The sequence below is a fragment of the Nelumbo lutea genome, chromosome 4, assembly GCF_056320005.1.
Source record: "Nelumbo lutea isolate HS-2025 chromosome 4, American lotus-T2T, whole genome shotgun sequence".
NCBI classification, from domain to species: domain Eukaryota; kingdom Viridiplantae; phylum Streptophyta; class Magnoliopsida; order Proteales; family Nelumbonaceae; genus Nelumbo; species Nelumbo lutea.
In genome coordinates this window covers 20,764,059-20,780,107 of record NC_142687.1, presented here as the reverse complement: position 1 = coordinate 20,780,107, position 16,049 = coordinate 20,764,059, and the positions used below count along the sequence as shown (strand labels likewise).

At 41.8% G+C, this 16,049-nt stretch overlaps 1 protein-coding gene across 2 annotated transcripts in view; it reads left to right on the top strand.

Annotated features, from left to right (window-relative positions):
* The window catches only part of LOC148854467 (U5 small nuclear ribonucleoprotein helicase), a 169,072-nt gene that overhangs the window by 22,074 nt on the left and 130,949 nt on the right, over positions 1-16,049 (top strand). For both annotated transcript variants that reach the window (XM_088986817.1, XM_088986816.1), the window contains exons 16-17: positions 12,806-12,880; positions 12,962-13,093. In XM_088986817.1, coding sequence (XP_088842943.1) covers positions 12,806-12,880; positions 12,962-13,093 — 207 coding nt within the window. The remainder of the gene's footprint in view (positions 1-12,805; positions 12,881-12,961; positions 13,094-16,049) is intronic.

Below are 16,049 nucleotides of genomic sequence, written 5' to 3'. Positions count from 1 at the left end.
GAACAAGATTTAAAGCGATGACTATTGAGGGTAAGGTGTGGTCATGAGTTTCAAGCTTCAGATGGCTTAGAGATTCAGGTGTTGGAAAAGACTTTTGTGGAAAAGAGTTTGGTTGATAGGAATGTGTTTTTTTTTTTTTGATCAATTGGTTGATAGGAATGTTAGGAGGAGGAGGGAGGGAACATTGTGGAAAAGAGTTTTGTTGAGTTTCCTCTAGTTGGTAAGGGGGAAGAGGAGGGAGGAAAAGTGGACATTGCGAATTTGGCTGATAGGAATGTTAGGGTTGACAAAAGTTTAGGTCTGTTTTTTTGGGGTGGATAGGATTTTGCTAGGAAAGCGTTTGAAGTGTTTGAGAGGAATAACAAAGAAGAAAGGATGAAGAAGCATCATGTAGGGGAAGGATGGTGTGGAACGAGGAAGGAGCCAGGTGGGATGAAGTATCTGAAGGGGAAGATTGATGTGTTTCTAATTCAGGAAGGTTCTTGTGTTTTTGCTTTTGTTTCTTCGGGTGTTGTAGCATGGTTGTTTTTCTTGTTGGTTGTGTGGGAGTTGGCTTATGTTGGGGCGGTTTCTCATCACCTTCCTATTGTACTTTCTTTTTGTTTTTAATGAATTTTATTTTATTATAAAAAAGCCATATACTTGTACATACCTAGTGTACTAATGTTGGATTACTACTTCTTGCATATGTTATTGGATATTTTTCTGAAGATAAAATAAAAATTTTATTAAAAGAAAAAGAAATACATCAATCCAAGATGGTGATAAGGAATCACCATCCAATAACAAAAAGGCCACTTATACTTCAAAAACAAAATCAGATCTGCATGCCAGCCCAACTAGGAATGGAAATGGGGCGGGGATCATATTCCTCGTCCCCACCCCTGATTCTGAAATTAACCCCCATCTCTGCCCCCAATCCCCGTCGGGGATAAAATTTATCCTCTATCCCCGATCCCTGACAGGGATGGCTTCCCCGGGGGGACTCGAATCCCTAAATTTTTTAGATAAATAGTATTTTTTTGAAAAATAAATTTACTTAAAATAAATAAAAAATTAAATTATAAATAATGTTTTAAATATTTTTTGATATATAAATAATATATATTTAATATAAATAACATTAAATATATATATATATAATCGGTCGTTGCAGGGCAGGGACCTCAATCCCCATCCCCGACCCTGACTCCGACCTCGATTGGAGATTTCTATTAATCTAATCCCGACCCTGCCCCACCAAAACAATCCCCATCCCTGACTCCATCGGGTTGGGGAAGTCGGGTCCTTGTTGGGGATGGGGAAAATTGCCATCCCTAAGCCCAACCTAGACAAAACCACTACAACAGAAAACTTATTCAAAATAAAACCCTCGACCCAGAACCTCTATGCAAATTTCATTACACAAACCAGGCTTTTAATTTTCTAGAACAGGATAAAGGTTGGCATGAAGTGAAACATTGAAGGCAACAAAAAATGGACCCCCCCTCCTCACACACACACACATCAAACTCAAGTCTTCTACAACTGCTTAAAAGCTTCCCCTCTTACCAACTGCTGCTTTGCAACTCCCCCATCATTCTTCATCCACTATTGCTTCCTCTCTCCCCATTCACCTTCCTCCTAAGCCCTTCTGTTTCTTTCAAATTGTTCAATTGCTTTTCTAACCACCGCTTTCCCCCATCTCCGCCCGCCTGTGAAATACTATAGTCACATGAATCAAGTGCTTGTTTCCCGACCCTTTGGATTTTCTAAGCTCCCCTGTTTTAAATGTGCCATTAACAGGATTCTCCAAAACTCCTCCAACCCTTCTCCTACCTAGATCCACCCCCAGTTTGCCTACTAAAACTGATTTTCTCATGACTTCATGCACAACTGATCCAACTCCACTGCATTTATTTCCCGGACACCAGGTCCAACTCCTTACTAAGTCTTTCTTGGACTTACCTTGCTCTTTGACGCATTGTCTAGAGCACTTGCTCCATCCCCTTTAATCTCGGCTAGATCTGTGGTCTTAATTGTCATTGAGTCCCGATGGTTCTCTACCGCAACCCTATCTTGCACGATACCATTAGATGAATCCAACAAAAGCACTTGAGATTCATTTGGACATGTAGCTTATCCTGATTCAGCCTTCAAGCTTCTCAGACATTTTGGTGAGTTTGTCGCTCCAGAACAAATAAACCTTGTGGCCACCCACTCCCATACGGCCATACCTCTTTCTTCCTCTTTCCTACACTCTAGGGGAGTTCTGAGACTTGATTTTTAAAACCCGCTGATTTTTTCGCCTTCAACTGATTAAACCCACTAGCCTTCCCTCGCCTCCTTCTATACAGACCGCCTTCAACTGATTAAACTCACTACAGCCATCATTTCCTTAACATAAGTGGACTGATTTTGGTGAGTTAATGAGAGAGCCTTACTGAAATAAGCAATGGGCTGCCCCCTTTGCATCAGGATGGCCCCTACCCCTACACCCAAAGCATCACATTCTATTTCAAAGGGCTGAGAGAAGTCTGGGAGAGTGAGGACTGGAGGGCTAGAAACAACTGTTTTCAATTCTTCATAAGCCCGTTGGGTTTCGTCGGACCACTTAAATGAATCTTTCTTCAATAGACATGTTAGTGGAGCAGCCATAAGCCCATACCCCTTAACGAAGTGCCTGTAATATCCTGTAAGCCCAAGAAAGCCCCACAATGCCTTCACAGTAGTAGGCTTGGGTCACTTTTGATGGCCTCCGCCTTCTCTGGATCTGCCATGACCTGACCCGCTGCAACCACATGTCCGAGGTACTGAATTTGTCCTTGCCCAAAAGAGCACTTTGTCATTTTAGCTGTAACTAATTTCTCCTCAAGGTAGTGAGAGTGAGTTTCAGGTGTTCCATATGGGTGTCTCAATCCTTGCTATACACAAGAATATCGTTGAAAAACAACAAAATAAATTGCCTTAAAAATGGTTTGAAGATGTCGTTCATGATGGCCTGAAAGGTTGAGGGGGCATTTGTGAGCCCAAAAGGCATAACCAAGAACTCATAATGGCCATCACGGGTCCTAAAGGCCGTTTTGCGTATGTCAGCCTGGTGGACCCGAATTTGATGATACCCGGAGTGCAGGTCTAACTTGGAGAATACCCGTGCTTCTCCTAACTCATCAAGCAGTTCATCAATGAGGGGTATAGGAAACTTGTCCTTCACGGTAATCTGATTTAAGGTCCGGTAGTCTACACAAAAGTGCCAACTACCATCCTTCTTCACTAAGAGCACAAGAGATGAAAAAGGGCTGGTGCTGGTTTGGATATGTCATTTTTCCAATAACTCTCTTACTACCTTCTCAATTTCCAACTTCTGAAAGTATGGGTATCTATATGGTCTCACATTTTTTGGATTAGAGCCAATTAAGAGGGGTATATGATGATCATGGGTTCGAATGGGGGTAATTGGGTCTGTTCCTCAAGTACATCAATAAACTGATCGAGTATCGATCATAGGGCTTCTTGTTGGACTTCATTGTGGCAGATAGAGCCCTGGTTGTCTAAAACTGGGATTGTGGGCCGAAGGCCCAGGTGCATAAATATGGGTTGGCTAGTAGCTCTGGAGGTCCGTATCATGGAAGTTAAAGTCTCACTTTGAGGGGCTGGAGGCTGCACCCCCTGTAGATGACAAGACTGGCCATTCTGATAGAAATCCATTGTCATTTGGGCCCCATCACATAGTGCAGGGCCCAAACCACGCAACCAATGAACCCCTAGAGTGATATCAGCTCCCGAAAAGTCCAATGGGTGGAGATCCACCACAAAAGTGTGGCCTTGTATGAGAAGTTTCTCTTTCTTGCATACACCGTTACATGACATCTAATTCCCATTAGCCACATGAATTGAAAAGAGAGGAGTGGGTTGTATGGTCATACCTAGCTGCCTAGCCAAACGACAAGTGATGAAATTCAGAGTGGAGCCACTGTCAATTATAATCATCACGGTCTGGCCCATCAACTTCCCTTCTACTCGCATGGAATGGAGAGAGTTGAGGCCCATGAAGGCATGTAAGGAAATCTTGGCCCCATCAGGTTCTGGACCATCTGGAATCAGTTCACATTCAACCGAGCTCTCTGGGCTTAGGTCGTTCGTCTCTTCCTTCGTTTGTAAGAGAAATACCCATTGCACCCTGCATTTATTGCCCGATTCAAATTTGTCATCACAGTTATAACAGAGGCCCTTCTCGCGCTGGGCTTTCATTTCAGCCCAAGAGAGGTGCTTGAAAGGCATAGTGGGTTGGGGTAGTATGGGCTTAGGAGGATCTCCAACTGGTTTCATGGGCAGTTGGTTGACCCATAGTGGAGTCTTCAAGATCGGGTAGGGCTGTTTGTTGGCTCGGCGAAGGTTATCAATCCTCTCTTCTTGCAAGCGAGCCAATCCCACAACAGCCATGGCAGTCGCGTATGAAGTGCTCTCACTTCCAGGCGGATATTGCCTCTAAGCCCTCCCACAAAACATCCCACTAAAGCCTTCTCCGGCCAGCCGTGCACCCTGGTTGCCATCCGTTCAAACTCGAGTTGGTATTCTGATACCGTTTTGGTCTGCTTCAGCCTAGTGATTAACTCGTCATAGCCGACGAATGCCGTCGGTCCAAAGCGTATGCACAGTGCTTCGGTGAACTCCGACCATATGACCTGTGGATGATTCCGATGATACCATTGGAGCCATAGAATCGCATCTCCTTCTAGATGAATGGGGGTGATGGAGACATGTTGGTGGACAGGAGTTTCATGGTACTCGAAGTATCTTTCTACTTTGAAGATCCAAGGAATGGGATCTCCACCGGAATAGTTGGGAAAATTGATCGTAACCCCCATTCTTTGGCTACTAGAAGTAGAGGCTTCTGCTCCTCCTGCTTGGTGACTAGTCTCACCGGTCTACTGCTGAGAGGCGATGCTGGAGACCAGCACTCTGAGTACTTTGAGCTTGTTAACCACTTTGTGAAGTCGTGGCATTTTGAAACCTGGGACCTGTGAGTTATGGGCTTTGATACCAAATGATGTGATGCCGCTCACCTCGGAAGCCCCTCCGAGGGTGGCTTAACCTCTTGAAACAGAAAGGATGGAAGAACGGGGATGTGAGGAAGAAGATAACACAGGGAGAGAGATAATAAGGAGATATTCATTCATTCCACTTATTACATCGGGGCCTTATATAGCTGGCTTACCGACGCAATCATAAAGAAAATATCTTCTTGTTGCAGTGTAGCAACTCTGGGAAAGGCTTTGACAGCGTGGCGTGCTAGCCTTTGTCTTCTAGTGAAATGTTGATCGATGGGGGTCTGCTCCGCACCTGCTGTTGGGTTCGAAGGGGGTGTTTGGGCTCCAACACTACTCTCAATTTAAAATATGATTACAAATTCAAATTACAACCATGCCAATACAAATGATCCTTGTTTACTCCTTGCTTCGCTAAAGCATCTTCCATCACATTAGCCAATCTCCTAACCCAATGTATCCTCAAATTCATATTTCTAGTTAGCCAATCTTCTAACCTGATCTCCTAGCACATTGTTTGTCAGCCTGTGATTTTTTTTGATTGTGCCAAGCAATGACCCCTTGTTACTGATTAAAGATATGGTCATTTACTTGGACATCCCCTATAGTTAGGGCTGTCAATTGGTCGGGCCTGACCTGATGCACCCAAACTGATTGGGCCGGTTCTGGTTCCAGATCTATTGTCCTGATTATTATCGGCTTGGTACCGGTTCTGCCCAGTCCTGAATCGACTTAGACCTGACCTGACCCATATATATATATATATTAAATGTATAATATTTTCAGCAGGTTTATTATAATCGGGTCTATCAGGTCAGACCCAATTGTCCCGAGAACTGATCAGTTCAGTTCTGGGTCTAACATTACGGACCCTATAGGGTCTGGTTCGGTTCCGGTTCTATCCAGATCTGACCTGTTGACAGCCCTACCTATAGTTTCACATATTCGCTAAAATCTACTCTATAGTTTGTGTATTACTAAAAGTTTAAAACATCCCCTTGTAGGACCCAAAGCTGAAAAATTCATTTGAAAACAAAATACAAGGGGCACCCGATCTTAGAAAGCTTCATTGGGTGATTTTGCAAATAAATGAAGAGGAATAGAGGGTCACTCCCAAGACCTGCCACTTTGTGCACTTAAAATTTGGATTCTTCTGCTGACTCTTACTGTATAGGTGCATTTTGTAATTGTTGTAATCTGAAGAGCTATACTCGAAGTAGTAAGGAGGAGAAGAGAACCACAGAACTGAAGAGAATGTCGAACTGTTCTATCCAGTCGACCAGTCCTTTATTTATAGATGAATATGGTACAAGGTACAAGAAATTACTGGGATGCCCCTGATTAGTGATGGGACACCCAGATGACTTAAATCATTAAACAGGATTAGGCCAGGCCCATTAACACAAGCCCAGTTACAAGATAAGTTAAACATAAGAATGGGCTAATAAGAACTCTTATCAGCCGAACATCACTCTAACATTCTAACACTCCCCCTCAATCTAAGCATGAATATCAATAATGTTTAGCTTGCCAAGTATGTCCCTGAACTTCGTTGATGCCAGCCCTTTAGTTAATACATCTGCAATCTGCATCTTTGATGGAGTATAAGGCACACAAAGTTCTCTTGAAATAATTCTCTCTCTGACAAAGTGTCGATCAATTTCAATATGTTTTGTCCTGTCATGCTGCACATGATTGTTGGCAATGTTGATAGCAACTTTATTATCACAATACAGCTTGAGAGGACCCTTAGTCTTGATACCAAGCTCATTAAGGAGAGTCCTGAGCCATAAGAGTTCAGCAACCCCGTGTGCCATAGCCTGGTATTCTGCTTCTGCACTTGATCTAGCCACAACATTCTGCTTCTTACTACGCCTTGTGACTAGGTTTCCTCCCAAGAATGTACAGTAATCTGAGGTTGATTTTCTGTCTCCAACGGACCCAGCCCAATCAACATCAGTATAGGCTTCAATTTCAAGTCTGCTGTTTTTTCTGAATAGATTTCCTTTCCCTGGGCAAGTTTTCAAGTATCTGAGGATTCTTTCCACTGCTCTCATATGAGGGGCCTTTGGTGAGTGCATGAATTGACTGACAACATGCACTGCATAGGCAATATCTGGCCGAGTAAGGGATAAGTATATCAGTTTTCCTACCAACTTTTGGTACCTTTCCTTATCACAGTATTCCTCACCCATTGATTCTTGTAATCCATGGCTTGGTTCTATTGGAGTGTCTGCTGGCCTGCACCCCATCATGCCTGTTTCTTCTAGGAGATCTAGCACATACTTTCTTTGACATATGTAGATTCCTTCTCTTGATCTAGCAACTTCAATTCCAAGAAAGTATCTCAGATTTCCCAGGTCTTTGATCTCAAATTCTGAAGCTAAGAACTCCTTCAGCCTCTTCATCTCTTTCACATCATTTCCAGTAATCACCATATCATCCACATACACAATGAGTGCTGTAAGTTTGTCATTCTGTCTCCTTGTAAACAATGTATGATCTGCACTGCTCTGAGTGTACCCTACTTTCTTCATGGCCAAACAAAGTCTCTCAAACCATGCCCGGGGAGATTGCTTCAAACCATATAATGCTTTCCTTAGTTTACATACCTTCTTTCCAACATCATATCCAGGTGGGGGTTCCATGAATCTTCATGAAGATCACCATTTAGGAAGGCATTCTTCACATCCAGCTGATGAAGTTCCCAAGAGAATTTTGCTGCTAGTGACAGTAGAACCCTGATTGTGTTGAGCTTTGCTACTGGGGCAAAGGTTTCCTTGTAGTCAATTCCTTCCTTTTGTGTAAATCCCTTTGCCACAAGTCTGGCCTTGTATCTCTCAATTGACCCATCTTCCCTGTGCTTTACTGTGAATACCCACTTGCACCCAACAGTGCCTTTCCCTTCTGGCAGGTCCACCAATTCCCATGTCCTTGCTTTCATTAAGGCTTTCATCTCCTCATTCATGGCTTCTTTCCACCTTGGATTAGATGCCGCCTCTGAATACCTGGAAGGGACACATACAGAGGAAAGAGCAGACACAAAGGAATGATAGGCAGGGGATAAGTGTGAGTAAGAAACATAATCGGCTATGGGATGTCGAGTGGTACAAGAACGAACAGGCTTACGGAGAGCAATAGGAAGATCCAAATCTGAATTGAGTGAATCAGAATTACCTTGGATTGCAGAGACAGATTGATCTGAGTTCAATTGGTTGCAATCATGAGGTTGAGGGGCCTTCTTCCTTCTACTGTATGTAAGTATCTCTTTTTCTGGAGAAGCAACTGGCACAGTGGAAGTCTCACTAGGTTGACCCGGAATGTTACACCTAGTAGTAGTGGAAGGTGATGAAATGGGAACAAAAAAGAAGGGAAAATGAGAATCCTCTTCTAACCCACTACTCTCCCCCTGAAGAGGATTCTGAGTAGACTGGAAATAGGGTTGAGACTAAAAAAAGACTACATCCCTAGTGACATATTTTTTCTTGGAGACAGGATCATAACACTTATACCCCTTCTGCGTAGGAGAGTACCCCAAAAATATTCCCTTTGTAGCCTTAGGATCCAACTTGGTCTTCTTTGGATCTTTCACATGTATGAAGCATGTACAACCAAAAACCCGCGGGGGAAGAGGAAATTCTGGAAGAGTGGGACACAAAACAGAGAAAGGGGTCTTCATACCCAGTACCTTAGATGGCATCCGATTTATCAGGTAAGATGCAGTAAGAACAACTTGAGACCAATATTGCTTGGGCACATTGTGCTGGAAAAGAAGGGCTCGAGCTGTCTCCAATAGATGCATGTTCTTGCGCTCAGCAACCCCATTTTGCTGAGGGGTGTAAGCACATGATGATTGATGTAACATGCCTGCATCTTCCATGAATGAGTTCAGGGATCTTTCAAAGTATTCAACTGCATTGTTTGAACGGAATTGCTTGATCTTTTTATCAAATTGTGTTTCAACCATCTTGCAAAACATCATAGTTATCCGGGGAACTTCTTCACGTCCTTTCAACAGATAAATCCAAGTGCACCGAGAATAATGGTCAATAAAACTGATAAAGTAACGGAAGGCATCAATGGAAACAATGGGTGAAGGACCCCAAACATCAGAATGAACCAAATCAAAAGGGGCTTGAATTTCATTACTAGAAATTGGATACATTGATCTACATTGTTTTGACATTTGACACACATCACAAATTAAACTCTGACTCGGAATGCCCTTACATAATTCGGGAAACAACATTGCTAAGGAAGAAAAAGACAAATGACCTAGCCTAGCATGCCACAAGTGCAGCCTATCTATTGACTCCACACTTTCCGGACTAGTAGTAGAAGCTTGCAAGGCTGAGTTGACATTTTCATCAAAATAGTAGAGGCCCCCATACTCATGACCACTCCCAATCGTTCTCCTCGTCAATCTGTTTTGGAAGACACAATGAGAAGGAAAGAAAGTTATACTGCAGTTCAAGTTTTTTGTAAGCTTTGAAACAGACAACAGATTTGAGGTAAGACTAGGAACATGTAGGACTGATTTAAGAGAGAGTTCCTTGCTTAGGTCAACCACCCCCTTTCCAGAGATGGTGGAGAGGGACCCATCAGCTACTCTCATCTTATCCTGGCCAGACAACAGATGATATGTGGAGAATAAGGAGGACATATGTGTCATATGGTCAGTGGCTCCGGAATCAATCACCCAGGAGGTAGAATTAATGGAACTAGATGCACTAAATGCAGAGGTTGTACCTGATTTGGCAAGAGAGGTGGAAGCTAAAGAATTGTTCTTCAGATGGGCTAATGCCCGATTGAGAACCTCTACCTCACTAGCTGTGAAGCCCAAAGTACTTGGTCCAGAGGAGTCGGCAGCCTGCCTTGCGGTGGAAGATGACACTGTCTGAATACTCTGTGAGTTGTCACTACTGTTGTTGGTGGCAAGATTCCCACTTGCTGTGTGGCCCTTATGTTGCCTTTTGTCCTTTCTCAGAGCAGCTGGCTTTAGATGAGGGTACAGGACCCAACATATCTCCTTTGTGTGTTTCTCACCACCACAATGTGTACATTTGAGGGACTTCTTGTCTGAAAATCTATTCCCCTTAGTGGAGACTAAGGCTGAATGTTCTCCAGGTAGTTCTATTGACTGTGTCTGGAAGTCAACTTGCATCTCCTTTCTCCTTACTTCTTCATTCCTCACCAGGTAGTAGACATGGTGAAGCTCAGGTAATTCATCTCTCCCTAGAATCTGTGACCTTATACCTTCATATACAGGGTCAAGACCCGCCAGAAACTTGAAGGTTCTGCCCTCCTCAATCTGCTTATCATGCCTCCCCTTATCATTAGCATTTTCCCAATCCAAAATCAAATGGTGGCCAAGCTCTTCCCAGAGGCCTTCCAGTGTTGCAAAGTAGGTTGCCACGGACATGTCTCCTTGCCTTAGGGCTGCAATGTCTTGGTTCAGCTTGTAGATTCTAGCATTGTTCTTTTTCTGGCCATATGTCTTAGATACTTTCTCCCAAATTTTAGCAGCTGTGGGGAAGTGATGAACAGTTCTGGCCACCCTAGGAGTCATAGAGGCCAGCAACCAAGACATGACTGTGGCATTTTCCTTGCGCCACACGGTGTATTCAGGAGAGGTAATGAACAACATTGCTGAGACAGACCACTCTTTGAAGTTATACTCATCTAGCAGCACACTTGTAATCTGCAAGCTGTGCAGATTAGGGTTTTCCAGGTTTGAGGACCTTGTAACAGGTCTGTTATCTCTAGAGGAAACTTCACCGGATAGTGAGGACATCCTGACTTCAGTCCAAGAGTTGTTCACAGTGCTGTAGGTGGTTCTGTTTAGGCCTGGCCGAAGTGGTCACAGTGTTCACAGTGCTGGTAGAAGTGTTCACAGTTCGGGTACTGTGCAGTGCTGTTTAGGACTGGTCGAAGTAACTGAACCAGTTCACAGTGCTAGTAACTGAAGTTACTTCAGTTAGGGCTTGTTCTGCAACCTGAAGTAACTGTGCAGTGCAGTAACTGAAGTTTACAAGTAGGACTGATAACCAACCTGAAGAGAATCTGTAATTGAAGTTACCACAGTTCTGGCCAAGTCTTGCTGGGGCACGAAGCTGCAACTGTAGAGAAGGCTAAGTCTTTACCACTTGTTCTGCGCAAGTCTTGCTGGAGCACGACGCTGCAACTGTAGAGGAAGCTCTCCCCCTTTCGGCTAGTGCTAGGACTGCTGAAATCAGTCCTCAACTAGGTCTGTCCTATACAGACCTCTCTTAGTAGCCCAATAGCTACTATTTGCTGGAGATAATCTAGTAGGACATCTACTTCTGGGTCTTACTTCTCTTGAGTCCTACAACCAAGAGAAACCCTAGGTTCGAACTTGCTTTACTCTCTTACACTCCTAGGTCTTCACTGTAGCAACCCAGAAAAGGAAGAGAGAAGATTAAAAGACAGCAAGAGAAAAGAGTGCGCTTGCTGAAACCAGGAAGGAGCTAATGCTCTGATACCATGTAATCTGAAGAGCTATACTCGAAGTAGTAAGGAGGAGAAGAGAACCACAGAACTGAAGAGAATGTCGAACTGTTCTATCCAGTCGACCAGTCCTTTATTTATAGATGAATATGGTACAAGGTACAAGAAATTACTGGGATGCCCCTGATTAGTGATGGGACACCCAGATGACTTAAATCATTAAACAGGATTAGGCCCAAGCCCATTAACACAAGCCCAGTTACAAGATAAGTTAAACATAAGAATGGGCTAATAAGAACTCTTATCAGCCGAACATCACTCTAACATTCTAACAATTGTACATAGCTTTTTGGATCTCTGCCACTCAGTAATGAATAGAAACGCTCTACCCTTTTACAAAGAAAGGCACCCTACTTCTGTGCTTTGGTGACTGATACCCTGCCTCCTTTGTTTCCCTCTGAACAATCCCTTTCTGAAGTGATATCATGAACAAGTCAGTAATAGTGAGATCTTTTTTTTTTTTTCTTAATGAAAAATTTCTTTTATTATAAAATAAATGTTCTTCAGTTGTATCACCCTCCTGATGGGACTACTGCTGAAGTCATTTTTGCTTGAGATCAAAGAAAAAAAGTCATGTCTATCAATCATTGAAGGTGTTTCCAAAGATGGCTATGATAATTTCTTCTTGTTTCTCCAATTTGTGGATTTGCCGGACAAACTTGTTACCTCTCATTCAGAGGTTCAGATTTTCATCTCTCTTGGCTATGAAATTCTTGTCATTGGAGAATCCCAGATTGTCATCTATTGGATTAGATAGCATGCAGAGGGTTTTTATGCCAAGCTACCATTATAGGGAGGTGTAGTCATTTTGTTGAACCCTTCATTCAAGTGGTTTCCAAGGTTAGTCACTCAGCCTTAGTTAGACTGGGACTGATGAGATTGTTTTGGGGCTGTAACATGCTGTCAATATACTTTTTGTATTTGTTGTATTTGATGTACAGGGAACCCCTTAGGCTTTAGGTTGTCTTGGTACAATTTTTGTCAATTCATGGGATTGCACTTATTTCAAATTATTGATGTTTAGCACATTCCTTTGATATTGATAAAAGAAGTCATTGGATACTGTTCACAGTCTCTTCAATTGTTGGGAACAGAATATCATCAATTTAAATTAGTTCATGTGGATATACATATTGCAAGATGTTACCCTTTAAAGAGGCAATATCGTTTATCCTCAGATAGAAATTATATTTGAACTTTACAATGCGTACATGAGACAACCATATTTATGATGCCAAATGTAAAAGCAGATTGAAACTGCACAGAGGAAGGAGGGCTTGGAGTTATTGAAGAATGATACACATCCACAGTTTGACTTGATAAAGGTTAGGTGCTCAATTGATTTATTTTATTGTTAACACTTTAATGCAAAAATCCTTTATTTGGATCAATTTTATGAGCTGCAGAAAGAAGTACAGAAGTCAAGAAACAGAGAAGTCATCGAATATTTTGAATCTGGGATTGGCATCCACCATGCTGGTATGTTACGTGCTGATAGAGGCCTGACTGAGCGCCTTTTTTCTGATGGCCTCCTGAAGGTATACCTTCTTACTTATGTGTGTGTGTGTATTGGGTGGGCTGCTGCCTATTTACATGGTGACTTAAGCATTATTTCTGTACTGAAATTGATGTTCAAAAATCCTAAGTGGACGTTGAACCATTTTGGAGGGTGGTTCAGTCAGAACCAGTTCAATCAACAAAAATACTATCTGTGCTAATGGCTGGTGCGAACCATGTAATATTACTAAATCAGTGCTGCACCTTATCACTCATCCTCAATATCTCTTCTTGCAAACCCTTCATGTACTGATGTAAGTTCAATCAACAAAAATACTATCTGTGCTAATGGCTGGTGCGAACCATGTAATATTACTAAATCAGTGCTGCACCTTATCACTCAACCTCAATATCTCTTCTTGCAAATCCTTCATGTACTGATGTAAGTATCCTTAGGATAAATTACTTATACCTGCTCTGGTGCTTCAATCAAAGCTAATATCTCCTGTTAGGTTTATCTACTAATTTATACCCTCTTTGACCAGGGAACTATAGGGGATTTTTTAATGGAAGAAATGGAAATCATGGAATTAAGACAAATAGATATTTTACCAAAATGCCCTATATAATAAATGTTAGTCTTGTCTACAAAATACATATTTTGAAATCCTCATTTGTAAACATTAACCACAGTTTTATCATCTCAAAATTTTAAATTTTTATTTTTCTTGAGCTTGTCTTTGATTTTCTATTTCCACCTTGCTTTATGGCAGAAGAAATTTGTTCCTTCAAGAAATATCACTGTGAGTTATCTTTTCCCATATAATATACAAGGTGTCATGAAAAGTTTTAAATGTCAAGTTACACTTTCCATCCTAAAACTGTGGGCATGCTAGTATGGATGGAATAAGTAACTTAATCCCAAACTACGTGTGGTTAGTAATTTAACAGGTAAATCTGAGGGGAGGTCTTAGTGTTTGACCAAAATGTCAGAGGAGAGGAGGTACAAGTAATTTACCCATATCTTTTTGCATCACTTCCCTATATATATTTCTCCTGCTACCATATTTGTCAAGGCATCTATGCAATTTTGGGTGACAGCGGGGCACCGAGGAAATACGTAGTGAATATGAATTTTGTAAGATAAAAATGTAAAATTTGGTTAGTTCTTTAGTTTATCAATTAGCATGCATATTAATTGAAAGAATAGCATTCACTTTATTAATTGCATCGAATGTCCTCTCAAAAATCAGCATATCTTAAAGACAATAATATTTTAAATATATTAACTTCAATATTTTCAAAAATAAAACCAACATAATAAATATTTAATAAAGTAGTTTCATATCAAATTAGCAATTAAAAGAAGGCTATAGAAATGGGAGTCAGATTCAGGTGGATTAGAGGAGCAGCGAATGTTTTGGCTGATATACTTGCCAAACAAGGGATAAACAGGGCTGTGCTTTTTTGGGCTACTTTATAATAATTGACATATTGTAGGGCAGGAATGTAAGGGAAGTAAGGCACAGTACACTATAACAGACAGTACAGTTGTTGCTGATGAGGTACTCCACACTATGAGGAATAAGAGAGGTAAGAAGGGTGTCTTCCTTCTTGAAGTGGACCTTGCCAAGGTCTATGATAAAGTTGAATTGGAATTCTTTACTTTATTTTGTGCAAATTGTTCGGATTCTTGGGTTCTTTTTTCCATTTGCTTCTGAATTGCATATCTTCTCCTTCCTTTGCCATTTCGATTAATGGACAACTAAGTACTCCCTTCATCCCTAGTAGGGGAGCTGAGGCAAGGATGCCTTGTCTGTGGAGGTATTGTCCTTAGTCCTTACAATTCACAAGGCAACTGGATTCTGGAAATCTAAGGGATTAACTTTGGTGGTGGCCTTCGAAACAACCACTTGATCTTTGCTGACCACCTGTTGGTTATGGTGCAGTGCTCACTAACTGAAAACAAACCCTTGATTTCTTCTGTTCCTGGTCTGGGCAAGATATTAGTTTCAGTAAGTCTTCGCTGATGTTCAGCAACACTTATTGCAGATTCAGAAGTTTCATCTTGGCTGTTTTTGGTCCCAAATGAAAGAAGGTGAAGGTCCCAAATTGTTCATGAATTATAAATAATTTTGTCTTTATCAAACAAAGAAAGAACAATCCACTCTTTCCGTCTCACAAACTTTTACAACCCTTCTAACAGACTTCTAGTCCTCAGATGAGCTCCAAGAACTGAGGTCTGGAGACCTTTAGGAGCCACAATCCAAGAGACCAGCTTACCAAAAATGAAGGAGATTAGACAGTCTGATTCTTTAGCACTCTTCTAGAATATTCTTCTATTCCTTTCTGTCCAGATAGTACTAATTACTGCTGCAGGAATAGCCAACCAAATACTTTAACCAGCTTGGACAAACCATGGAGTTCCCAATTCCATAGCAGATCCAAAACAGATTTTGGCATGACCCAAGATAAGCCGTAGGCAGATAAGAAATGTCCCCAAATAGCAGAGATAACAGTGCAATGGATGAATAGGTGATTACTATCCTCTTCATCCTGGCCACACAACTCACACAGCAGGTCTTGAATCTGTAATCATCTTCTTGTCAGGTTCTTTTTGGGTAGGCACCTATCCAGGGCTGCTGCCCAGACCAAGGCATTTACTTTGGAAGGGGATATTAGATTCCAAATTTTAGCAGCAGGAACTCCAAATGATTTCCTTCTGCTAAAATCCTAGCAAAGGACTTGAAGCTGTGCCAAGCTTTATTATTCAAACTTTCCTTTTACCGCAAGGCATTTCTGGTGGGGTGACTTTGAATCTCATAAAAAAAATCATTTGAGAGCATGGAGCTTCTTTTTCAATCTCACAATGAAGAAGGGCTGGGGCTGAGAAGCTTGAAACAGAAAAGTTAGATCTTTGTTATGGACATGCGCGTGCCCATAACAATCTTTCCTTATCAAACTTGGATGGTGGTTTCTCTTGAAGCCTACTGGCGT